This window comes from Natator depressus, chromosome 2 (assembly GCF_965152275.1).
Source record: "Natator depressus isolate rNatDep1 chromosome 2, rNatDep2.hap1, whole genome shotgun sequence".
Lineage (NCBI taxonomy): Eukaryota > Metazoa > Chordata > Testudines > Cheloniidae > Natator > Natator depressus.
The window spans coordinates 141,843,956-141,871,059 of NC_134235.1; the positions used below are offsets into that span (position 1 = coordinate 141,843,956).

A 27,104-nucleotide genomic window follows, 5' to 3' on the forward strand; every position below is an offset into this window, starting at 1 on the left:
TTATTTTTGTAAGCTATTGCTGAGACAGATATTGAAATACTATTGCAAGCCTAAGATTGCCCTAGTACCAGATGGCCTGGAGCTCCCTGGTATGTAGCCATGAGTCTCAGCTGGCCTCAACTGCTCAGTACACCTCATAAACAAATAAAATTAAGAGGTGATTTGCTTACAGAATATAAATACCTTCAGAGGGAGAAAATACCCCGGTACTAAGGGGCTCATTTACCTAGTGGAGAAAGGCATAACAAGAACCAATGGCTGGAAATAAAAGTTAGACAAATTAAAATTTGAAATATAAGGCTCAAATTTTTAACAATGAAATGCTTAACTATTGGAGCAAACTATCGAAGAGTGAATGCCATTCTGAAAGATATGCTTTACTAAACCACAAATTTTTGGTTTTGTGACTGATGTTATTAGGCCCTGTGATGGTGTCCCCTGAATAGATATGTGGACACAGTTGGCAACGGGCTTTGTTGCAAGGATAGGTTCCTGGGTTAGTGGTTCTGTTGTGTGGTGTGTGGTTGCTGGTGAGTATTTGCTTCAAGTTGGGGGGCTGTCTGTAAGCAAGGACTGGCCTGTCTCCCAAGATCTGTGAGAGTGATGGGTCGTCCTTCAGGATAGGTTGTAGATCCTTGATGATGCGTTGGAGAGGTTTTAGTTGGGGGCTGAGGGTGATGGCTAGTGGCGTTCTGTTATTTTCTTTGTTGGGCCTGTCCTGTAGTAAGTGACATCTGGGTACTCTTCGGGCTCTGTCAATCTGTTTCTTCACTTCAGCAGGTGGGTATTGTAGTTGTAAGAATGCTTGATAGAGATCTTGTAGGTGTTTGTCTCTGTCTGAGGGGTTGGAGCAAATGCGGTTGTATCCTAGACCTTGGCTGTAGACAATGGATCGTGTGGTGTGGTCTGGATGAAAGCTGGAGGCATGTAGGTAGGAATAGCGGTCAGTAGGTTTCCAGTATGGTGGTGGTGTTTATGTGACCATCGCTTATTAGCACCGTAGTGTCCAGGAAGTGGATCTCTTGTATGGACTGGTCCAGGCTGAGGTTGATGGTGGGATGGAAATTGTTGAAATCATGGTGGAATTCCTCAAGCGCTTCTTTTCCATGGGTCCTGATGATGAAGATGTCATCAATGTAGCTCAAGTAGAGCAGGGACATTAGGGGACGAGAGCTGAGGAAGGGTTGTTCTAAGTCAGCCATAAAAAAGTTGGCATACTGTGGGGCCATGCAGGTATCCATAGCAGTGCCGCTGATTTGAAGTTATACATTGTCCCCAAATGTGAAATAGTTATGGGTGAGGACAAAGTCACAAAGTTCAGCCACCGGGTTTGCCGTGACATTATCGGGGATACTGTTCCTGATGGCTTGTAGTCCATCTTTGTGTGGAATGTTGGTGTAGAGGGCTTCTACATCCATAGTGGCCAGGATGGTGTTTTCACGAAGATCACCGATGGACTTTAGTTTCCTCAGGAAGTCAGTGGTGTCTCAAAAATAGCTGGGAGTGCTGGTAGCGTAGGGCCTGAGAAGGGAGTCTACATAGCCAGACAATCCTGCTGTCAGGGTGCCAAGTGATCACTCTGGTTACAGTGTGTATGGTAACACCCATTGTTTCATGTTCTCTATGTATATAAATCTCCCCACTGTATTTTCGACTGAATGCATCCGATGAAGTGAGCTGTAGCTCACGAAAGCTTATGCTCAAATAAATTTGTTAGTCTCTATGGTGCCACAAGTACTCCTTTTCTTTAAGTGTACTCTGATTGAGCTTATTGCCAGTCTTGATGTTTTAAGTACATAGAATCACAGAATCATAGAATATCAGGGTTGGAAGGGACCTCAGGAGGTCATCTAGTCCAACCCCCTCCTCAAAGCGAGACCAATTCCCAATTAAATCATCCCAGCCAGGGCTTTGTCAAGCCTGACTTAAAAACCTCTAAGGAAGGAGATTCCACCACCTCCCTAGGTAAACCATTCCAGTGTTTCACTACCTCCTAGTAAAAATCTTTTCCTAATATCCAACCTAAACCTCTCCCACTGCAACTTGAGACCATTACTCCTTGTTCTGTCATCTGATACCAGAGAACAGTTTAGATCCATCCTCTTTGGAGCCCCCTTTCAGGTAGTTTAAAGCAGCTATCAAATCCCCCCTCATTCTTCTCTTCTGCAGACTAAAAAATCCCAGTTCCCTCAGCCTCTCCTCATAAATCATGTGTTCCAGCCCCATAATAATTTTTGTTGCCCTCCGCTGGACTCTTTCCAATTTTTCCACATCCTTCTTGTAGTGTGGGGCCCAAAACTGGACACAGTACTCCAGATAGGGCCTCACCAATGCCGAATAGATGGGAATGATCACGTCCCTCAATCTGCTGGCAATGCCCCTACCTATACATCCCAAAATGCCATTGACCTTCTTGGCAACAAGGGCACACTGTTGACTCATATCCAGCTTCTCGTCCACTGTAACCCCTAGATCCTTTTCTGCAGAATTACTGCCTAGCCATTCGGTCCCTAGTCTGTAGCGGTGCATGGGATTCTTCTGTCCTAAGTGCAGGACTCTGCACTTGTCCTTGCTGAACCTCATCAGATTTCTTTTGGCCCAATCCTCTAATTTGTCTAGGTCCCTCTGTATCCTACCCCTACTGTCCAGCGTATCCACCATGCCTCCCACTTTCGTGTCATCTGCAAACTTGCTGAGGGTGCAATCCACGCCATCCTCCAGATCATTAATGAAGATATTGAACAAAACCGGCCTCAGGACTGACCCTTGGGGCACCCCGATTGATACTGGCTGCCAACTAGACATGGAGCCATTGATCACTATCCATTAAGCCGAATGATGTGGCCAGCTTTCTATCCACCTTATGGTCCATTCGTCCAGCCTATACTTCTTTAACTTGCTGGCAAGAATACTGTGGGAGACCATATCAAAAGCTTTGCTAAAGTCATGGAATAACACATCCACTGCTTTCCCCTCATCCACAGAGCCAGTTATCTTGTCATAGAAGGCAATTAGGTTCGTCATGCATGACTTGCCCTTGGTGAATCCATGCTGACTGTTAAGGATCACTTTCCTTTCCTCTAAGTGCTTCAAAATTGATTCCTTGAGGACTTGCTCTACGATTTTTCCAGGAACTGAGGTGAGGCTGACTGGCCTGTAGTTTCCCGGATCCTCCTTCTTCCCTTTTTTAAAGATGGGCACCACATTAGCCTTTTTCCAGTCATCATAAGCTATCCAGCATGTGCTGAACAGAAGCAAGGACCACATGGAAACCTTTTTCCATTTAGCAAGATACGTAGTTCTAGTTGATAGTTTTCTACTATTCAGAAGAACATCCTGAACTTCTCTAGGGCAGGATTCCTCTGCTGATGTTAACCACCTAGCCCCCAGGCCATCAGGTGAAGGGCCGGAAGATGGGAGTGGAGGAGGCAGCCATGATTTTGTGAAATCAAGTCCAGTGCAGCAGAATTGACAGTGGGGGAAACAGATAGATAGGTCTGAGACCTCAGAAAATCAGTTTTGATGGGGCCATGGCAGGGTGATCAGTAAAAGATGTGCCTTGTCTTGCTTGATAGGCCTTTGGGTAGAAAAAGCAAAGGGGGAAAGCATACATGAGACCTCTGACCATGGCACCAGGAAAGTGTCTATTATTAAACCTGGTCTGGGGCCCTCCCGGGAGCAAAACTGGTGACATTTTCTGTTATCTGCTGTTGCAAACAGATCTACTTGGAGAATTCCTGAGAGCTGGAAAATGGACTGTGCTATGTCTGGACAAAGGGAACACTCTGGTGTTTCAACCTGCTTAGATGACCATGCCAGCATATTCTGAGGCCCTGGAAGGTAGGCCTCTTTCAGAAGTATAGAGTTGATAATGCAGAAGTCTCAAAGTAGAACTGTTTCCTAGCAGAGCAGTGAGGACCAGGTCCTGCCCTGTTTGTTTACATAAAACATAATCATCTTACTGTCAGTTAATACCAACATGCCCCTTCCTCTGACGTGAGGAAGGAACACTATGCAGGCTAATGATATTTAAATCTAGCTGTCCTGTCCTTCCTGAAGCAGTGTTTAAAGCCCTTACAGATGCTACATCTCCCACAATCAGCTGAGGTGATATGACACTCTGTATCTCAAAGAAGCACCCTGGAACTCCCATATTCACCACTGTCTTATAATTATGGTATGTTTTGTACAAAATATACCTTGTATGGTATCATTTTTAAAGTCTTGATCTGTTGAATATTAATATCCTGTTGGATTGTATGTGCTATCATTGTAAGTGAAGTTATGAAGTTTTGATATGTGTGTGTTACTGAAATGTTGTGAGGTTGGGAGATGCCCACAGCCAACCTTTGCATTACAACAAAGGAGTAGCCATTAATAGCCAGACAGTGTTAATGGCTCATCAACACACAATTCATTATCCTAGAGACTTCTTAGAGGAGACACATACACCATAGGGGAAGACTAATTCACGTCACAGTAAAGATCTTTCCAGCAAGCTGGAAGAAAGTATGACAGAGAGATAGCAATATCATCACTTGGCCTCTCTCCTTCTTACCCCCGCCCCCACCCCCATCTCAACACCTGGAAGAACGTGTGGAAGACAAAGACTTTGTCTGGGAAGGGTAGTCCCAGGCTGGAAGGTAGTTCCAGTCTGTGTATTTAGGAACTCTAACCTGTCAGGGTGAGAAAAGCTGTTTGATTCAACTCTTGCTTAGACTAAAAGTTTACAGAGTAACAGCCATGTTAGTCTGTATTCGCAAAAAGAAAAGGAGTACTTGTGGCACCTTAGAGACTAACCAATTTATTTGAGCATAAGCTTTCGTGAGGTACAGCTCATGAAAGCTTATGCTCAAATAAATTGGTTAGTCTCTAAGGTGCCACAAGTACTCCTTTTCTTTTTACTAAAAGTTTAGGGTTTAGCATGTGTGTTTACTTTTCATTTTCTTAAGGTAACTACCTTTAATCTTTATGTCTACCACTAATAATCACTTAAAATCTATCTTTCTGTAGTTAATAAATCTGTTTTATATTTTACCTAAAACAGTGTGTTTTGGTTGAAGTGCTTGGGAAATTTCAGCTCAGGTTAACTGGCCAGACTTCTGACCAGTGCAAGATGGTACAGTTCTGGGGTGCAAGACTGAGGAGCTGGGGGAACTGGCTGGAGCCTCCTTCTTGATGGTTCATGAATGGCTGGGAGATCATTCATGTAACTCAGTTGGGTATGGCCCTGCTTATGGATGTCTGGGTAAGTGCAGTGCCTATCAGAGGTTTGCAGCTTGACATCAGCATCACAGTATGAGGAATACCCCAGGCTGGTGGGTTTTGGAGAGCACAGTTGTCCGACAGTCCAGGTTGCACTCCGGGGACCCCTTCACAGGTGAGGATCACTGAAAGGTATTGCCTTACCACAAGAGTGGCAGAGCTTGAAACTGGACAGCATAGCATATGTCTGGTACTGGGACTAGTCCCAGACTGGGCGTCACAACAACAGAAATTTTTTTTTAAACTACACTAATCATAGAGATTCTAAAGCGGGAACGATTTACATGCTAGATTAAAAGACTTGCAGAAGCCAAGAAGAGAGCTCAACAACCATCACGGGCAGTAGGAAAGAACGGAGAAGGTCGGGGGCAGCTCTACCTTTTATGCCTGCGCACAGTGCATGAGACAACAGAGGGTGCTCATGCTGCCCCATATAGTACTGCTAAGGGAAAATCTCTCTGAAAACTGTGCACTGGAATGCACATGCACTGACAGTGGAATGGACATGTGCAATCAACTCGAAGAATCATAGAATTGAAGGAATGAACGGGACCTCAAGAGATCATCTAGTCCAGTCATCTGCATTCGTGGCAGGATTAAGTATTACCTAGACCAGGGGTTCTCACAAGAAATTTTTTGGTGGCCGCTCTGACAATTCTTCCTAAAATACTTAGTTAACTTTAGGAAAAAAAAAATATGAACATATACACATCCAAATCATTGTAATTTATTTCTGTAGGGGGTTTTTTCAGACTCAATCATAAAAATAATGTACACTTGTCTCTGTCTTTAGTTCTTTACTGGAACTAAACATAATAGAAACAAAATAAGATGCTTTGCACATTCTTGTCCATTTTGTTGTTGTTTCTTTTGCTTTTTTGGCTGTTTTTTTTTTTTTTTTTTTTTTTAGCCTTGATAGCTAGTAAGGCTGCTTTTGTGAAAACTGATATATGTATATTTGTATGTATCACTTTTCACAGCAGACTTATGCAGCCCTGGCAAGCCATGGATGGAGAGATAGGTAGGGAGGTAGTGGGGGCCAGGGGCGATGGATGGGAATGAGCCCAGGGCTGTAGCCTGAAGCCCCCCCCAATGGGAGATGGAGCTTGAAGCCCTGTGGCTGGAGCCTGGCACCTGCCACCCCAGAGCTGAAGCTGGAAGCCTGAGTTCCACCACTCCTAGGAAGGTGGGGAACTCGCACCAGCTGCCCGTTCCTCTGGCAGAGGAGGGCAGCCCCAGGGGAGGGGCCATTGCTCCACCCCTTCAACCCCCCCATCACTGCACAGGAGGTTGTGGCCGCAAGAAAATATAAATTTAGTTCATTCATCTTTTTTACTGAAAATTGTTAGACTAACACAAAAGGGAGACAATGCAGATGCCACAACAACCCTTCGGATATGGAATTTGATACAAACAAGAGGGCTCCTTCTCCCCCCGCCCATCCCCGGCTTATCTATTAGAGACATGCCACAATTTCAACTGGGTTATCTAATTCTAATACACAAAGTATAGAAGGAAAAAGGATATATAGACATTAGCCAGCTATACCATAATAATAAAATTATGGAAATCAATGCCATCAAAGAACTCATGGAGAATATTAATATAATACATTATAATATAATAGCTTTGGCTTATTTTGAACTAAATCATTATATCATAACCCATCTAGGAAGCAAAAGATTCAGAAGACTATTAATGAAAAGAAGAACACTAATGCAGGTAACGCCACTTCTAAGGCCCTGATGTTCACACGGTACAATGAATTGCTGCTGATGGAACTGGAAGACAGGACTACCTCTAGTGAAAAATGGGAAAAAAATATTTCATAATAGCTATAATTTTAGAACAATGGAAAAATATCTGGAGGAGAGCCAAAATGAATTTGTGTAATGATAAGGACAATTATTACAAAATATTTTATCAGTGTTATAGCCATTAAGCTAAGGAAGATACATTAAAAAGGGAGTTGTTATTAATGTTGGAGAAGATTAATTCTATAACCTTCACAGGCCATGGAATTTCATCCAATTATGCCTGTAATAAGCCTAATAACTTGTGTTTGATTAAGGTATATAGTCACTATAGGGCAGTAGTGGACAACCTGCGGCCCATCAGAGTAATCTGATTGTGGGCTGCGAGACATTTTGCTGATGTTGACTGTCTGCAGGCACAGCCCCCTGCAGCTCCCAATGGCTGCAGTTCACCTTTCCTGGCCAATGGGAGCTGCAGGAAGTGTCAAGTCGCAGGGACGTGCTGGCCGCCACTTCCCGCAGCTCCCATTGGCCGGGAATGGTGAACTGCAGCCACTGGGAGCTGCAGGGGGCTGTGCCTGTGGATGGTCAACATCAGCAAAATGTCTCGCAGCCCACAATCGGATTACCCTGATGAGTTGCATGTGGCCCACAGACCACAGTTGCCCACCACTGCTATAGGGACTTTTCCGCATCTATGGAAGGAATGTCCAAAGATAACAGAATTTTGGAGGAGAATATGAATAGATATTTTCAAGATAAATAAAGTTATGCTACCAACAGAAACCATGGTGATTCCATTAATTTATTGTGCAAAGGAAGTTAACTCAGGGAAGGACCCAGAGATAACACAATTATTATGAGAAGGTAGATGTGGGATCATTTGTTTTTGAAAAACAAGGTGTGATACTTGCAGGCCAGATGCCAGCTCTTGCCAAGGTTGGAGGCATTATATAAGAACTGACAATCTCCTACCTGGAGATCAGACTAGTGAAGAATGCAGGTAACCTAGGTCATTTGGATGGAATTGATTGAGCCAAACATAATGGTCAGACAGAATACTGGTATCCTTCTGCCAGCTGAGGTTCGCAACCTAATGGCAGAATGACCACCCCAGACACCAAGAAAGGGGACCAGGAGCAGTGGAGGCTGGTTGGGGAGCCCACCTTCCTTGCTAAATGGTAGTGGTACAAGGCTCGTGCCCATGGAAAGGAACAGTTCTCTGAGGAAAGCAGGATCAGGCCCATGCAAACAGTGACCGGAGATAGACAGCAGATAGAGAAGCTGGAAAATATGTTGGGAGCTCAGAGAGGCATTGTGGCAGCAGTAAAGAGAGGAGTAGGTGCAGACACCGGGGGTACTTCAGTCCCCTGGGATGATACTTGGGGTGGGAATATTTGGGCTGATCCTGAGGGGACAGATCCAGGATGGTCATACCCCTCTCTCCAATGCCTTCCCAGAAGAGCCATATGCCCCCTTGAGAAGGGAATGGCAGGAATTGTGGATGGTAGCAGAGTTAACAGACCACCTTAAGAGACAGGAGTGGATAAAAACTTGATCCCAGGGGAGTGGATAAAAAAAGAATTTCAAAGTGAAAAATGGAGAGTGAGTGGGTTAATATCTAAAGTTAATGCATTAACCCACAGAGTTGCCCAGGAACAATTAACTGCAGCAAAGAAGAGCAATCCTGCCATCCATTTGGCAGGCAAACAAAAACCATAGACACTGGGGGAACAAATGTGGGGTTTGAAACAGCAAACTAACGCAGCTGTGTTGCAGAGATTGTACTTGGTAGCTAAGGCCTTGTCTACACTGTACAATTTTGTCGGCAAACGACAGCTTTTGTCATCAAAACAGTGGAGGTGTACACATTGCAATGCCACTTTTGACAACAAAACTGACTTGTTCTGGTGACAAAATATAACCACTTTGATGACAGACACAGGGGTTTTTGTGCCAAAATTTTAGCGGCAAAGTGCCAGTGTAGATACCCTCCTTGGTTTTGCCGCTGTAAATGGCCTTCAGGAGGTGTCTCACAATGCCCATCCTGCCCGCTCTCGTCAGCAGTTTGAACTCCGTCCTCTGCCCTGCAGCCAGGTAAACAACCTTCCACCTCTCCCCCTTTAAAGCCCCACGAATTTTTGAAATTCCACTTCCTGTTTGCTCAGTGTGGAGAGCTCACATCGCATCTTCCCGGCTGATCATGGCAATTCCACACAGCAAATGGTCTCCTGCTTGGACCAAGGCAGAGCTGTTGGATCTGCTTAGTATTTGGGGAGAGGAGGCTGTCCAGTCTCAGCTGCAATCCAGCCTTTGGAATTTCGATACCTACAGGAAGATTTCTTGTGGCTTGTGTGAAAAAGTGTATCATAGGGACACGGTGCAGTGCAGAAAGAAGATAAAGGAGCTGAGGCAGGTGCACCAGAAAGCAAGTGAGGGAAACCGTTGCTCAGATGCTATGCCAAAGGCCTGCCGGTTCTTTAAGGAGTTGACGCTATCCTCGGCGGCGACCCCACCTCCACTGCCAACAGCACCGTGGACACTTCAGCAGGGCTTGAGGTGGTAGAAAGAGGAACTAACCCAGAGGACTAGGTCGTGGCTGAGGAGGTGGAGTTAGAGTACACTGCGGAGCCCATGGCGGAGTCACCAGGTGGTCAGATCAGTCAAGAACTGTTCTCCACTCTGGAGTGGTCTAGCCAGTCCTGGCACTCCCACTCTGGTGAGCAAGAAGCAGGAGAGGAGACCCCTGGTAAGTGTTTGTTTTGAGTTGATGGTGTTCAGTTACCTGATGGGTGAAAAGAGAGAAATGGACAAGGCTAGCTGTGTTTCTGTTTGTTGGACGATTCCGTGTGCAGCTAAACAGTACAGCAGAACAGTGTGTTGATGCACACTGAGATTTCACAGGAATCCTTCAGAGAGATCTCTAGGAAACTTTCCTGGAAATACTCGGCAATCCTCTCTGGAGGTTCCTTGGCAGAGCTGCCCTGTTCCTTCCCCCTTGAATAAAACTTTTCCATGCCACTCTGCAATCACATGTGCAGGGACCAAAGGGGCACACAGGTGAGCAGCATAGGGATCGGATTGGAAGTCACAAGCATGCAGCTGATACAGCCTTGTTTCCCTGGTTGCCCTCAGGAGTGAGATATCTGCTTCAATGACCCCCCACCTGTGGAAAAGGGGTCAAGAATTTACAATACTGTTCTGAGTCATCAGCACCACGACCCTTTCATAAACACCACTACTGTTTATCCCAGGTACAATGCCTCGTTCCCTCTCCCCACCTGGGCTAAACTTCCCATGCCTCAGGTGTTTGCTGAGATGTGTGCTTGCCAAGGGACAGTGAGAAAGTGCTTGGTATGTTACAAGAAGTATGCTGAACTGTAGTGATTCAATCCTGTGTGTGAACTAACAATTATGCTTCTGTGTGTTGCTTCTTGTGCTTCTGCAGATGTGGCCTTCAGGGGAACCCCCTAAACATCAGCGAAGCACCTCTGTCAGATAAGAAAGCAGCCAAGACGGAGCAAGGAGGACATGTTCCAGGAGGTCCTGCAACACTCTGATGCAGAGAAAAAGGGAATGCAGGGAGTGGAGAGAAATTGAAAGGTGGGACAGAAAAGAAAACCAGGACTTTGTTAAGGATGCCACTAAGCAAATGATAAAAGTAATGGAGCAGCAGAAATGCTTAAGTCCCTCATAAGACTGCGGTCAGAACAAATGCATGCCTGCCCTCCCCTGCAGCAAATTCAGAACTGTTTTCCAGGCCCCCACCCAAACTACACTTTGACATTCCCTGATGCTTTCTGGAACTTCTCGGTTTCCTATTCACTCCACCTCTTGAAACCTGGCCCGCCTATAAAACAAAAACACAGGAAAGTATGGAGGTAATTCCTTTGTTTTGCCTGTAATCAGCAAGGAGATTTGTAAAAGGAAGGGGTATTTTAAGCAATAATCTGCCTCCCCCGAAAGAGGGTAGAAAAAATGTTTTTTGTCTTTCAGTACTTTAGAAAAAGCTGGCATCAGCAGAAGATCAACCCAAAATACTATACATCTACTGTCGCAACAAAGATTGTGTTTTGTGTTGTTTGTCTTGTTGCTAGCATTACTGTGGTGGGCATTAAAAAGGGAGGGTATCACAACACCTTTCCTAATTACTCTAAGGAGCAGTAAAATAAAGGCCCAGTGAAGATATAGCTGCTATTGAATTTGTTTGGCAGGCAGGAAGGGACATTGACATCAGGGCATTAGGGGAATTCAATAAACCTAAAATTGGTTCAAATCTGGAAGTAAAGTCCCAGTACATTGACTATTCCCTCTGGGCAGCAATTTTGAGTGTAAGGGAACTGTAAAAATAAACCTTGGCAAATGGATACTAGGGATATAGGGAAAATGGAACCCCCAGAATGGATCAAAGAAACCCATGGCAGTAAATATATTTTAAAAACAGCCTAAAGTTCACTTACGATATCAGTGTCTGACCATGTTTCATACTGCTTCTACCCAGCTAGGTAAGTACACGTTGCAAAGCATTTAGGTACAACTGTATTTTAAGGTACTTGCAACTGAAGCTGATATATAAAAAAACAAGAAGACATCCATTGAATGGACCACATGTGGTAAAATTGAATCAGAGGGAATGAGTTATTGTAACACCAATACAATCTCTAAAACAGATTGATCTGGACCTCACTGAGTTAAATGTATCCAAGGTTATACCTCAACGTGCCTCATATGTACAAACTCTCCATAAGGGATAGGCAGCATGTGTAAAATTATGGTATGTCGTAAAATCCATAAGGAAAAGAACCCCAAGGGGTGTACTGGAAACTGCTTTGGAATGGGATTAGAAGTTGGAATACTGAATACTATTAACATAAAGGTATTCGCAAATAAATTAAGTTATGTTACAGCAGAAATACAAGAACTGGAAAAGCCCCTCGGTGCAACCTTGTTAAAATTAGGAACGGGGCAACAATTATTTTCTAAAATACTGATAGTATGGCAATAGCAAGGTGAAAAAAAATATTACTTTTAGCAGTGACTACGGAGACACTACAAGGAAATGTATCCTTAGCATTAGCCTGTACACAGGCCCAGGAAATGAGTCAGCAAATAGTCATCCAAATGATCTGAGAAGGCATGAGAAAAACAAAAAAAAAACAACAAAAAAGTTGCCTTTGGAAATAAAAAGTTGTTGTGGAAAAAAATATCACTGAGGAAAAAAGACAACTGGCATCTTGGTGAAAATTGGTAAACTTTACTTTTTATAAGGATCAAATGACCATTCAAGCATATGTAATATCTGTCTACCCTATCCACACTATTAATATATACCCGATACTACCTAGTAATGTATTCAGTGGACCATCATAGAATCATAGAATATCAAAGCAGGACCAATTGCCAACTAAATCATCCCAGCCAGGGCTTTGTCAAGCCTGACCTTAAAATCTTCTAAGGAAGGAGATTCCACCACCTCCCTAGGTAACCCATTCCAGTGTTTCACCACCCTCCTAGTGAAAAAGTTTTTCCTAATATCCAACCTAAACCTCCCGCACTGCAACTTGAGACCATTACTCCTTGTTCTGTCATCTGCTACCACTGAGAACAGTCTAGATCCATCCTCTTTGGAACCCCCTTTCAGGTAGTTTAAAGCAGCTATCAAATCCCCCCTCATTCTTCTCTTCCACAGACTAAACAATCCCAGTTCCCACAGCCTCTCCTCATAAGTCATGTGTTCCAGTCCCCTAATCATTTTTGTTGCCCTCCGCTGGACTCTTTCAAATTTTTCCACATCCTTCTTGTAGTGTAGGGCCCAAAACTGGACACAGTACTCCAGATGAGGCCTCACCAATGTTGAATAGAGGGGAACGATCACGTCCCTCGATCTGCTGGCAATGCCCCTACTTATATAGCCCAAAATGCCATTGGCCTTCTTGGCAACAAGGGCACACTGTTGACTCATAACCAGCTTCTCGTCCACTGTAACCCCAGGTCCTTTTCTGCAGAACTGCTGCCTAGCCATTCGGTCCCTAGTCTGTAGCGGTGCAAGGGATTCTTCCATCCTAAGTGCAGGACTCTGCACTTGTCCTTGTTGAACCTCATCAGATTTCTTTTGGCCCAATCCTCTAATTTGTCTAGGCCCTCTGTATCCTATCCGTACCCTCCAGCATATCTACCTCTCCTCCCAGTTTCGTGTCATCTGCAAACTTGCTGAGGGTGCAATCCACACCATCATCAAGATCATTTATGAAGATATTGAACAAAACCGGCCTCGGGACCGACCCTTGGGGCACTCCACTTGATCCTGGCTGCCAACTAGACATGGAGCCATTGATCACTACCCGTTGAGCTCGACAATCTAGCCAACTTTCTATCCACCTTATAGTCTATTCATCCAGCCCATACTTCTTTAACTTGCTGGCAAGAATACTGTGGGAGACTGTGGCAAAAGCTTTGCTAAAGTCAAGGAACAACACGTCCACTACTTTCCCCTCATCCACATAGCCAGTTATCTCATCATAGAAGGCAATTAGATTAGTCAGGCATGACTTGCCCTTGGTGAATCCATGCTGACTGTTCTGATCACTTTCCTCTCCTCTAAGTGCTTCAAAATGGATTCCTTGAGGACCTGCTCCATGATTTTCCCAGGGACTGAGGTGAAGCTGACTGGCCTGTAGTTCCCAGGATCCTCCTTCTTCCTTTTTTTAATGCATGGACCCACCAAAAATATGAACAATGAAAAAACAGAGATGTATCCAAATGTATAGCTCATGAAGATTTAGGATATGTATGCGAGGACCAAAACTTGCAAACAAGGAATGAGTTACTTTTACGCTAAAACCAAGGGCACTCAAAGGTGCATGTTTAATGTGTTTACAGAACAAAAATCAGCTGTAATTTATGTAGCTCAAAGCTGTAGTATGTGTTAGAAAACATTGTCTGGAAATTATTGTAAATAATAATGAAGTATATTTTATGACATATTTAAGTAATAAGATGTTTTTGTAATGTTAGTGAAGTTAACAGTTGTAATTTTGAATAGTATGTAGCCCTTTGGATTGTACAACATTTGCAGTACAATGTCCATGTATTTAGTGATGTAAGATTTGTTAATGTAGGTCTGAATATAAGTTTAGTTTGATAACTGTTAATTCACTCTGTGTTGCAAGACCATTTGCAATATATAAAATGCACTAAAGAACAATCTGCGGTGATGCAGCACAACAGTCAACAAGTGACCAAGCTTTTAAAAACCATTGCTGAAACAGAATATAACCCTTGGTGGGAAACATTACTGGAATGGTTGCCTATGGCGACTGGAGCTTTTAATACAACGATTCACCCCATAGTGGTGACAATTGGAATCCAATTGGCTTTGCTTTTACGCATGGTGATATTGGCAGAATGTGTAAGAAGAATCACCTGGAAGATACAAGATGGCCAACATGCGAATTAACTAACACTGTTGCTCACCATACCCAGGAAGTGTAACCTACTAATGTAACATGGGTATCCCATGGTAGTGATGACTGCTTGGGTGAAAGCATCATCACGGCGGGTAATTGTAGGCCAGAGACCTAATCAATCCCCCCATATTAAACCAGTCTTGTGTGAAACTCAGGGAGGTCACCACTAGAATTGAAAAAAAAAAAAAAAAAGGATAATCTGCTGCTGCTGCTGATAAAGGACCGAATGTCCCTAACAAGAGTTATAACCACCAAGGTTGTAAAGTAGAGATACCCAGGCACTGGGAAATTTTAGCAAGGATTCAGAGAGACTCAACAAATGGTACAGAGATAAGGTAAGTTCTGACCAGTGAATTTATGCTGACCATCTGCACAAACAGAGAAGGTCACAAATAAGTTTCAATTTGGACATGAAAGATAAAATATAAATACTTGGTTAGGAAGGATGACACACAGGACAGTGGGATTGCATGTGATTGCATCAGTGTGTAATTGGTTAAAAATTTTGTTAGTTAGGGTGTGGGATAATGTGATAGGTTTAATAAATTTGAAGGAGGTAGCTAGTTTTATCTATATAATGTAAATGAAAAGCAAAGCTCTTTGGGAATCAACTCTGTACTGCAATACAACAACAAGCTGCAAGATATAGTATCCCCTGCACGACTGTGATGTGTGTGGGTGCCAGGAACCCCCAGACGAGTGGATCCTCACTGGCCATCGGATGAAATTTGTCTGTACATTGGGAGTGGTGAGCACAATAGATTTGCTTGGCATATGTATCCTGTGTGTGTTGCTAACAAATAGATGTTTAGAGCACAGCTGTGTAAGGCTCTTTCACTGGGAAAAGATTCCGCAGACCTGTAGAGCCCTGAGCCTCGTGGGTAAGGGTGGGTACTTAAATTGACCAGGTTTCTCCCTGAGCCCCGTGTGTACGGGTAGGTACCTTATGCCATGAGCCTTCGGAAAGAAAAGAGTGGGGGTGCCTAAACTGACTGGGTCACACCTGGAGCCCTCTGTAGGATATAGGCAGGGTGCCCCAGATTGTGCTGGATAACAAGACCAGTTCACATGTATGTTAGTTTTGTTCAAAATAGGTTTAGTTTTATAAGAATGTATGTAGTGTTTAGACTCTTATGAGATGCTTGTAAGTTGCTGCATGCATTAATCTCAGTTGTAATGTTGGTATTCCATGTTATAAGAAAATATGTAAGTTTTGCTTTTATAACTTTTAAAATGTTTGCTCTGATGCTGTGAACCCAGGCACTGGAATCGTCCCCCTTACCCATCCAGGAATATCACAATTAGATGGTCCATCAAGAAACATCGAAATATGAAGGATTGGTTAATGGCCCTATTGCACCTCAGAAATGCTATGTGCAAGGCAAGGAAACTGTTCCTGTGGACTTGGAAGCTGAATGAAGGAAATAAACAAAGTCACAGGAATATTTTCCATCTCTTTCTTTGCTATTTGAACTCTGACAGGGCCAGAGACTCCAAACTGAGGCAGAGAACTCCATGGGGTTATCCCTAGGTCAACCCTAAAAGACACTTTGAATTGACAGATCACTACAACTCTGTCACTCTTAGGATATAGGTAATAACTCATTTGTGTGTATATGTTTGCTTGCTTAAACCTGAAAATAACTCTCGTTTCTTTTTCCTATTTAATAAACCTTTAGATGGTTTATTATAGGATTGGCTACAGGCGTTGTTTTTGATGTAAGATCTAGAGTACCAGTTGATCTGGGGTAAGTGACTGGTCTCTTGAGACTGGCAGCAACCTGACTATGGTGTGATTTTTGGTGTAAGTGACTATTTTTTACCACTAAGTCTAGTTTGATTGAGTGGCAAGATAGACTGAAGAGTCTAAGGGGACTGTCTGTGACTCCATGTTAAAACTGTTATAGTGATCCAGGAGTTCACATTGTAACTGACTTGGTGAAAACTAATTGTAGAACACACCAGCAATCTGGGGTGTCTGCCCTGTTTTTGACAGTCTGCCCTGAAGTGGGCACTCATGGTCATGAGCCACTCAGGAGCCACAAACAGTGTCACAACAGGCAATCCTCAACATTAATGGCACGGAGAAAAAGTACAAGAAAATATTGCAATGGAAAAATGAGCTTTATATTAAATCAAACAGATTTAATAATGTTATTACCATTTTTGGAGTTTGAATAAAATAAATATATAGACAATTATAAGAAGTGGACCAAACACAAATGGATCTTTTAAAGGAAACAAATGTAGAGAAATAAGCAGAAGTGAAGCAGGGCACATGATTTGCATAAGGAGGACAATATGAGTGAGGTAACGTCTTTTATTGGAATAACTTCTGTTGGTGAGAGAGAAGCTTTTGAGCCACACAGCACTATTCGAGCCACACAGCACAGGTACTCCCAGACCTGAAGAAGAGCTCTGTGTGGCCTGAAAGCTTTCTCTCACCAACTGAAGCTGCCCCAGTAAAAGATATTACCTCACCCACCATGTCTCTCTAATATCCTGGGACCGAAACAACTGCCATTACATTACATAAAAAGGGACGTATGTACGATTTAATGATAACTTACATGATTTACAGAGGAAAAACAATAGAAGAAGGCAAACATTTATGAAAGATTTCATGTGGTAATCTCAGTAACTGTTCATATTTGGACAACATGTGTAACTGACTACAGACTAGAACTTCCAACATGATATTTGTGTGATCCCTGGTTAGAGGCTTGAGACTCTCTTCATTCATTGTAGGTGGAATTAGAAGGTGAGATATGTTATGAAAAAGATTTATAATACCTGTGTTGAAATGTGAATTTATACAGTTAGAATTAATAAGGATAAATATTTGTATAATTTTAATGATTATATTTTAATTATATGTTAATAACAACATTTTTTTTTTATTTTAAAGAAAACAGTAGAATCTAGGTTCTGAGATAAAAGATCCTTTACACTAATCACCACCTGTAATAAAAGGTTATGTAAGCCAAATGTAACCCTCAGTAGCCACATGCAATCCCACTGTCCTTAAATCGTGTGTTTGGTGATGTGAGCAATACCACGGCCTTAAACAGATTTTCATTGATATAACAGATTGGAACGTAGTAGAGCTGGTTAAAAAAATGGGCTTTTATTGAAACATTTTTGTTAAGAAAATATTTTTGACCAAAAATTTTAGAGTGGAAATTTCAGAACAAAATTAAACTAAACTTTTTGTTTTGTTTCTAACTGAAAATTTGGTTTCATTAGAATTTTTGATAATTTTTTTTTTGAAATTTCATATTTTAATTTTGCCCTCTTTTCCCCCCCATTTTTCTCTCCTTCTGTCATGTGGTACAATACAATGAATAATGTTCAAGTTCCCCCTGACACTTTTTCCTCTCTTTTTTTTCTTTTTATTCTCTAACTTCTCAAAATTTCTCCAATTTGAAAAGTTTACAGAGCTGCAAAATGAGAAAAGAAGAAAAGAGGAAAAAGTGAACCCACATCATTCATTCAGTGGCAAAAAATGGGAAAGAAAGAGAAAAAATGTTTTAAAAAATATATTTTGTAACTTGAATCAAAAAGAAAATTACAATTTTTTATTTTAAATCAAAGTGTTGTTTTGCTTAGAAATGCTCCAATAAAGAATATGCATTTTATTTACTGAAAAAAAAAATTTTTTTTGCCAGCTCTAGAATTTAATAATCAATTCAAATAATAATGCACAAGAAAGAACAGAATCCATTTGCTTTGCCTTCTTATTTGTAATGGCTCAGCAGGCTAAAAGGAGTAAAGGCTGATAAAAGAATTTCGTAAAAATTTGAATGCACACAAGAAGTAAATTTCTTGAATAAGAAGGGGCCAATTTTATAATTATTTATGCCAAAACTGTCAAAAATAGGAGCCTAAAGTTAGGCTTTGAAGTCCATATTTTGACATCTAAATAAAGTGTGTTGGTTTTCAAAAGTGCTGAGCACCCACCAGTTTTCATTGACCTCAATGGGACTAACATTAGCCCACTATTTTGAGTAGGTCTTACAGTAGAACTACATATAAATCTCTGACATTTGTTTTTCCAGGTAACAAGTTTACAAAATAACATTTAAAATACATTACCATTATATATTTTCATTAAAATGGCATAAATAAAACTAAGAGAATACATACCAACAAAATTTTTCCATGAGAAAGGATTATCGGTCTGTTTCCATGACTGTGGCCAGGCCATCAGGACTGTATTATGTGTCATCCCTCCCAGACCAGCAGACTGAATCAAATGGGACATTCCATCTCTAAAACTGGGAGATACCACGATCTGGCAAAATCCTTTGGTCTTTTCTACCCCCATTAAGGATTTAATATTCTATTAAAAATAAGAAATTGAAGATTACATGTGGGAATATATTAAAGGAAATAATTATAAATACCATAGTTAATCGTTGCACTAAAGTACAAATAAGATGCTATACACTGGAATATGACATCAAGGAACATTGTTTTACTCTCTCAACCCAATGAATGAACAAGGTGCTATGATAACTGTAAAACCCACGTTTTAAAATCACTCTGTGCACACAGAAGTCTTTGTTTCTTAAGGGGGAATGGAATATGAGTAACACAGTGTTTGAGTCACTTTGCCCAGTATTTGATAATAAGTAATGCTTGGTGTGGGCTATGGTTTGCATAACCTTGTTGGCTGGTAAAGGCCTGTAGGGAGGTATTGGGTCCATTATAGGTTGAGATATACAGTATTTCTGGAAAATGGAGAAGGATGCCAGGAGCTCTTTAAGAAACTGTTGTGAGGCCAATGCTCAAGAAAGCAACTTCTGGTATTGACGATTTGGTTATCTATTGACCAGTATCCAAACTCCGAGGAAGGTCATTGAGAAGGCTGTAGCAGTGCAAATCTGAGGGCTTTAAGAGTCCTTACATCAAAGTCAACTGAGTTGTGGGCATGGAGTAGAAACTGCACTAGTTGTATTAACTTCTAGCAATGGATAAAAACCAATGTGTTTGTGCTGATTATTATTGTTAGCAGCTTTTCAGATCATGCTTTTCTTAAATTGTTTGCACATGATAGCACAAGTGAGTGAAACTTCACTTGAGTTGTTCCATTCTTATCTTAACAAAGGTTAATTGTAATTGTTCTTTTGCTCAGAATATCTTCTCCCAAGCAGTGCCACAGGGTCTATATTGTCATAGCTCTTGTTTAATGTGTATATGAGTTTGCTGGGAGGCTTAATAAGGATGCATGGGCTGTAAAGGCATTCAGCATGTCGATAGCAATCAGCTCTAAGTCTCCAAAACTGCCCCAGCTAGAGATATGGAATTAATTACCGAGTGTTAAAATGAAACTGGAGCTTGGATTGGGGCTTCTTGATTTATGTCTGGAGTAAGTCTCCATTTACTGTCTGAAACTTAATCCAGACAAGATAAGAGATATTGTTGGTGGGCTGGGAAAAGCTGCTGAAAGACTTTGAGGAATTTATTATGGCATCTCTTATAAATAAAGGGCACACTGCCTCAATAACATATCTGCATAAATTTGGGTGTGTTATTAGATTCTACTCTGCTCCTTGATGTGGCCAAGAGAGATTTTTCCATCTGTGCCTCATGAGAAGAGGTCCTTGTCAATTATCCATGCTTTTGTCACCTCAATATTAGACTACAACTATCATGCACTGTACATTAGGCTGTCCCTTAGAACTATAAGAAGTGTAGGCTAATGAAGAATGCTGTGATTAATTTATTCAGCAGTTACATGTTGGAAACACATTAAACAGGAGTTCTAAGATCTGGGATCTACACTGGCTTCTAATAAGCTTCTGGGTAGAATTCAAGGAATCAGTTTTGATCTATCAAGCCCTCAATAGTTTTGGATTTAGCTACCTGAGAGATAACCTCTTCCCCCGTTGTCATATTGTCACAACTGAGATCAGCACAGGCACTTCAGCTGGAGCCCACTTGATTAAATGACAGAGAGTCTGTTGGCAGGGTGTCCTCCATGAAGTTTCCTCAACTTCGGAATGCACTCCTGACCTTGATCTGGCATTGTCTACTTTGCTAGCTTGTAAGTATATTACAAACCTCACTCTTTTTCTTGTGCTTCATAAGAAGGGATGGGCTGAAGGCTGAATGAGCCAAGTGCAGTGGTTCTCAAACGTCTTACTAAGGTGACCTTCCAACTTCATTTTATCTTTTTTGAGGATCCACTATTACCCATCCCCTGCCTCCTGCTCCACCCTTCCCAGCCCAAGCCCCCTGCTCAGCTCCCCCAGCCCTCTTGCTATTGCTGTCCTATTCCTACCCCTTCCCTATTGCAGTCCTAGCTGGCCCTTCTCTCTCCCCATCGCTGGGCTGCAATCACTCCCAGGTGGCTGATTACAGTTGCCAACCCTCTCGGCATGGCCGTGAGTCTCCCCGAATCAGGCTCAATCTCCTAAAGGCTACTGAAGCCAATCTGGGAGATTTTAAACTGCTAGAAGTCCAGTGGCACAGTAGGCCTAAGGCCTATGAATCACAGAATCATAGAATATCAGGGTTGGAAGGGACCTCAGGAGGTCATCTAGTCCAACCCCCTGCTCAAAGCAGGACCAATCCCCAACTAAATCATCCCAGCCAGGGATCTGTCAAGCCTGACCTTAAAAACCTCTAAGGAAGCAGATTCCACCACCTCCCTAGGTAACGCATTCCAGTGTTTCACCACCCTCCTAGTGAAAAAGTTTTTCCTAATATCCAACCTAAACCTCCCGCACTGCAACTTGAGACCATTACTCCTTGTTCTGTCATCTGCTACCACTGAGAACAGTCTAGATCCATCCTCTTTGGAACCCCCTTTCAGGTAGTTTAAAGCAGCTATCAAATCCCCCCTCAGTCTTCTCTTCCGCAGACTAAACAATCCCAGTTCCCTCAGCCTCTCCTCATAACTCATGTGTTCCAGCCCCCTAATCATTTTTGTTGCCCTCCGCTGGATGCTTTCCAATTTCTTCACATCCTTCTTGTAGTGTGGGGCCCAAAACTGGACACAGTACTCCAGATGAGGCCTCACCAATGTTGAATAGAGGGGAACGATCATGTCTCTTGATCTGCTGGCAATGCCGCTACTTATACATCCCAAAATGCCATTGGCCTTCTTGGCAACAAGGGCACACTGTTGACTCATAACCAGCTTCTCGTCCACTGTAACCCCAGGTCCTTTTCTGCAGAACTGCTGCCTAGCCATTCGGTCCCTAGTCTGTAGCAGTGCATGGGATTCTTCCGTCCTAAGTGCAGGACTCTGCACTTGTCCTTGTTGAACCTCATCAGATTTCTTTTAGCCCAATCCTCTAATCTGTCTAGGTCCCTTTGTATCCTATCCCTACCCTCCAGCGTATCTACCTCTCCTCCCAGTTTAGGGTCATCTGCAAACTTGCTGAGGGTGAAATCCACTCCATCCTCCAGATCATTAATGAAGATATTGAACAAAACCAGCCCCAGGACCGACCCTTGCTAAAGTCAAGGAATAACACATCCAGTGTCGGAGAACACTTCAATCTCTCTGGTCACTCGATCTCTGACCTAAAAGTCGCAATATTACAACAAAAAGACTTCAAAAACAACTCCAACGAGAGACTGCTGAATTGGAATTAATTTGCAAACTGGATACAATTAACTCAGGCTTGAATAGAGACTGGGAGTGGATGAGTTATTACACAAAGTAAAACTATTTCCCCATGTTTATCTCCCCCCCCTCCCCCCACTGTTCCTCAGACGTTCTTGTTAACTGCTGGAAATGGCCCATCTTAATCATAGAATATCAGGGTTGGAAGGGACCCCAGAAGGTCATCTAGTCCAACCCCCTGCTCGAAGCAGGACCAATTCCCAGTTAAATCATCCCAGCCAGGGCTTTGTCAAGCCTGACCTTAAAAACCTCTAAGGAAGGAGATTCTACCACCTCCCTAGGTAACGCATTCCAGTGTTTCACCACCCTCTTAGTGAAAAAGTTTTTCCTAATATCCAATCTAAACCTCCCCCATTGCAACTTGAGACCATTACTCCTCGTTCTGTCATCTGCTACCATTGAGAACAGTCTAGAGCCATCCTCTTTGGAACCCCCTTTCAGGTAGCTGAAAGCAGCTATCAAATCCCCCCTCATTCTTCTCTTCTGCAGACTAAACAATCCCAGCTCCCTCAGCCTCTCCTCATAAGTCATGTGCTCTAGACCCCTAATCATTTTTGTTGCCCTTCGCTGGACTCTCTCCAATTTATCCACATCCTTCTTGTAGTGTGGGGCCCAAAACTGGACACAGTACTCCAGATGAGGCCTCACCAGTGTCGAATAGAGGGGAACGATCACGTCCCTCGATCTGCTCGCTATGCCCCTACTTATACATCCCAAAATGCCATTGGCCTTCTTGGCAACAAGGGCACACTGCTGACTCATATCCAGCTTCTCGTCCACTGTCACCCCTAGGTCCTTTTCCGCAGAACTGCTGCCTAGCCATTCGGTCCCTAGTCTGTAGCGGTGCATTGGATTCTTCCATCCTAAGTGCAGGACCCTTGATTATCTTGATTATCTTGATTATCACTACAAAAGGCTTTCTTCCCCCTCCCCGCCACTCTCCTGCTGGTAATAGCTCATCTTAAGCGATCACTGTCTTTACAGTGTGTATGATAAACACCCATTTTTTCATGTTCTATGTGTATATAAATCTCCTCACTGTATTTTCCACTGAATGCATCCGATGAAGTGAGCTGGAGCTCACGAAAGCTTATGCTCAAATAAATTGGTTAGTCTCTAAGGTGCCACAAGTACTCCTTTTCTTTTTGTGAATACAGACTAACACGGCTGCTACTCTGAAACCTGTCAGTGTGGGAGAAGTGGCTGGAGCCAGCAAAGGAACACTCAGCAGCCTATCCTGCCCTACCCGTGCCCCAGAAATGCTTCCTGTGTGCTGCTGCCTGCAGGAAGTGAGAGCATGGGGCTGAGGCATTCGTGGCAGACAAAACCCATCTAGACCTTCCCGCAATGCACCATTTGTGAAATAATAGTCTAGTGAATATTTATTTGTATGTGTATTATTTGTCCTTTACATTCTGTACTGTTGTATATTTTAATTTATGGGATAGGTACTCAGAGCACAGGACAGGTGCCTACAGAGAATACTTTTGTAAGTTTGACAAATACTGAGAGTCTTTTAGGAATGCAAGTTGAGCAAGTCTTCCCTAAAATTGTTATTTTTATATCTGGCTTCAAATTCTCCAAGGTTATGACAAAGCAATGACTTTTTAAAAGAAAACTTTGAGCTGTTTTATTGTAAGTAAATAATCAGACAAATGCTATGTGCTATGCCATACTTAGAGCTTCTGTTTTTCTGGGTTTATTCATCCTGTTTTGGGGAGGGTTATTTTTAGCAATTTTTGAATTTTATATAGATGTCAAAAATCAGGAGTTTAGGGCTATCTCTTTGTATATACTGTAATGAATAATGTATATTATACACAGTATAATACTACAGTATACAGTATATGTTACTGTAATGAGTAATCTCTTTGTAATATTCCCTTGTGTGAAAAAGCACGGTCTGTGCTTTGCCAACACATTAAAGTACATTAATGATCACACTCCTGTATACTACTGCTCTGTAGACAAGCTGTACATCCATAGATATAATTTACCATTTCTGGATCTTCTGCAGTGTTTATTGGACAAGTACAGATTTCATATTTTATCTATCTATATCAGGGGTATTTTATCAGTATTTATTGGTTAAAATAAAAAACCAGAAGTGATATCCATACTTAATTTTTGTACTATTCTAGTAGTTTAATATGATCATATCATGGATAATGACCAGGGTAGTGTTCCCAATGTTCCTCTCTTCTGCCCTGTGCTCCTTATAGAGGTCCTAACCTACCAGGTTGAGAAATACTGTTCTAGATCAAATTTTCTTTTAAAGAGAAAAAATAAAATGCATTAAACTGAATAAATTCATTAAAACTACAATCTTCATATTGATAAATCAATTCAGTTTCATATAGCTTTTACTAAGATATTTTAAAAGAAATGAATCTGTTGTTCTGGGTGGAAGCCCTCATTTAATAAGATTTATGAACCCCTAGAGTTTCTGAAATATGGCAGTAAGCTCAGTAATTGAATTTCTTTTTGAATGACATTATTCTATAGTCATTGTATTATAGACCCCCCAAAGTTATCTCAGTTAGAAGAAAATAAAAAAAAATCTTAATCAGTACCTTGTTACAATTAATTTTGAAAATAAGCTCTTTGAACTCCTTCCCTGAAAATTTAGCTTTAGCTATCAAATCGCAAAACAAAGTTATAAAATTAGATTAAGAAAAAATGAGAGGGGACAAAGAATAATGAAACCCATGAGCCTACACAGAAAGAAATCCAATTACTGAGATAATTATCACCTCCTTTATCTGAAAATTAGATTTACTCCTTAATACTGAGACACAAATTAATCAGGACAGTTCATCTAAAAGAGACCACAAGGAAGTACCTGTATTTACCTGAAGAATGTGCCAATACCTATTTGAATCTATAAGTAGAATATATTTTATTAATATCCAGACTGTCATGCTCATTCAAAATAAATTGCTACGGCTATGTCTACACTACGGACCTTATAGTGGCACAGCTGTACCGCTGCAGCTGTGCCTCTGTAAGGTCTCCTGTGTAGCTGCTCTATCCCGGCAAGAGAGCTCTCCTGCCAGCATAATCAAATCACACCCAACAAGCAGCGGTAACTATGTCAGTGTGAGATGCTCTCCTGCTGACATAGCATTATCCACACCGGTGTTTCTGTCAGTTAAACTTGTCAGTCAGGGAGGTGGTTTTTTCACACCACTGAATGACAAAAGTTTTGCCAAAAAAAGTGCTAGTGTAGACAAAACCTAAGTTTAATTGGTTGCAGCTTCAAAGAATTTCCAGTGTTGGGGAGCTCTCAGCTGGCAAGTAAACATTATTGGCTTTTACAGAACCAGCTCCAGCATACTGGGCATGCCTGCAATAAAAGGAGTATGGCCAGAGCACTTCTGAGCCCCATCTATTCTCGACTGACAGATGGCCCCTTTGGTCTTTTACTTTGATCTTTATTCAGAGGGGGAAAAATTGAAAAAAAAATTAAAAGAGGGATCACACTGAACGAAGTACATTGTCTTTGATACCATTGGCCATTAATTATTCTTGACATGCCCTGGAACCTCGGAAGGGGTAGACAGAATTGCTTCAGTGGCTTTGTTTCTGATAGGCTCCAGAAGGTAGAGTGATATTGAGCAATTGCTCATCTACTCCAACAACTCCCTCATGCAGAGTTCCATAGTGTTTTTTTTATTCTGTCATCTTTCTTGTTCAATATGTACATGAGGCTGTTATATGTGAATTGTGATGCCTCTAGGACAGGGGTGGGCAAACTTTTTTGGCCCGAGGGCCACATCAGGGAATAGAAATTGTATGGTGGACCATGAATGCTCACAAAATTGGGGTTGGGGTGTGGGCTCTGGAGTGGGGCTGGGGATGAGGGGTTTGGGGTGCAGGAGGATGCTCCGGGCTGGGATCAAGGGGTTTGGAGAGTGGGAGGGGATCAAGGCTGGGGCAGGGGGTTGGGGTGTGGGAAGAGGCTCAGGGAGTGCAGGCTCCGAGTGGTGCTTACCTCAAGCAGCTCCTGGAAGCACTGGCATGTCCTTTCTCTGGCTCCTATGTGGTGGCGCGCGCGGCCAAGAAGTTCTGCACGCTGCCCCATCCACAGGCACTGCCCCTGCAGCTCCCATTGGAGAGTGTAGGAGCTGGAGCAGGGCCATACCGCGGCTTCCAAGAGCCATGTGGTTCGGCCCCCAACCCTGTGCCCCGGCTAGAGCTCTGGAGCAAGGCCGAGCCGCTTGGTGCGGCCACAACCCAGTACCCTGGCCGAGCGCTGTAGTTTGCCCATCCCTGCTCTAGGATGTAAAACACACCCACAGCTCTATGCCTCAAATTCATTGGACCCAGCCACTGAAGTTTAATAATTTTATAATTCTAGCCGAAACTGGGACCAGGGATGAGAATTAGCTAACAAACTGAACTTAGATAAAATCAAATGTAATACAAATACAGTAGAACCTTAGTTACTAACTGGCCAGTCAACCACACACCTCATTTGGAGCCAGAAGTATGCAATCAGGCAGCAACAGAAACAAAAAATAAATAAACCGAACACAGTACAGTACTGTGTTAAATGTAAACTACTAAAAATAAAGGGAAAGTTAAAAAAGATTTGACAAGGTAAGGAAACTGTTTCTGTGCTTGTTTCATTTGAATTAAGATGGTTAAAAGCAGCATTCTTCTTCTGCTTCAAAGCTGTATTAGGTCAATGATCAGTTGTAAACTTTTGAAAGAACAACCACAACATTTTGTTCAGAGTTAAAAAGATTTCAGAGTCATGAACAACCTGCATTCCCAAGGTGTTCATAACTCTGAGGTTCTACTGTAGGAAAAGGAAGCCAACTGGAAGAACTGGTAGAGATAAGCTATATCAGTTAAAGGACAGAGTACTTGCTGTTTATTAAGTTTATAACCAGGGGGATCATGTTAAATTCTTGGTTGCTCATGGAAGTCCAGGTAGCATCCACTACCAAGAGTGCTTTTTCTGCTTGTACCTGA

The 27,104-nt window shown here is 42.3% G+C and overlaps 1 protein-coding gene across 1 annotated transcript in view; it reads right to left on the reverse strand.

Annotated features, from left to right (window-relative positions):
- SLC12A7 (solute carrier family 12 member 7) overlaps nt 1-27,104 on the reverse strand; it is a 321,321-nt gene that overhangs the window by 37,633 nt on the left and 256,584 nt on the right. Inside the window, exon 18 of the mRNA XM_074945079.1 lies at nt 18,632-18,827. Coding sequence (XP_074801180.1) covers nt 18,632-18,827 — 196 coding nt within the window. The remainder of the gene's footprint in view (nt 1-18,631; nt 18,828-27,104) is intronic.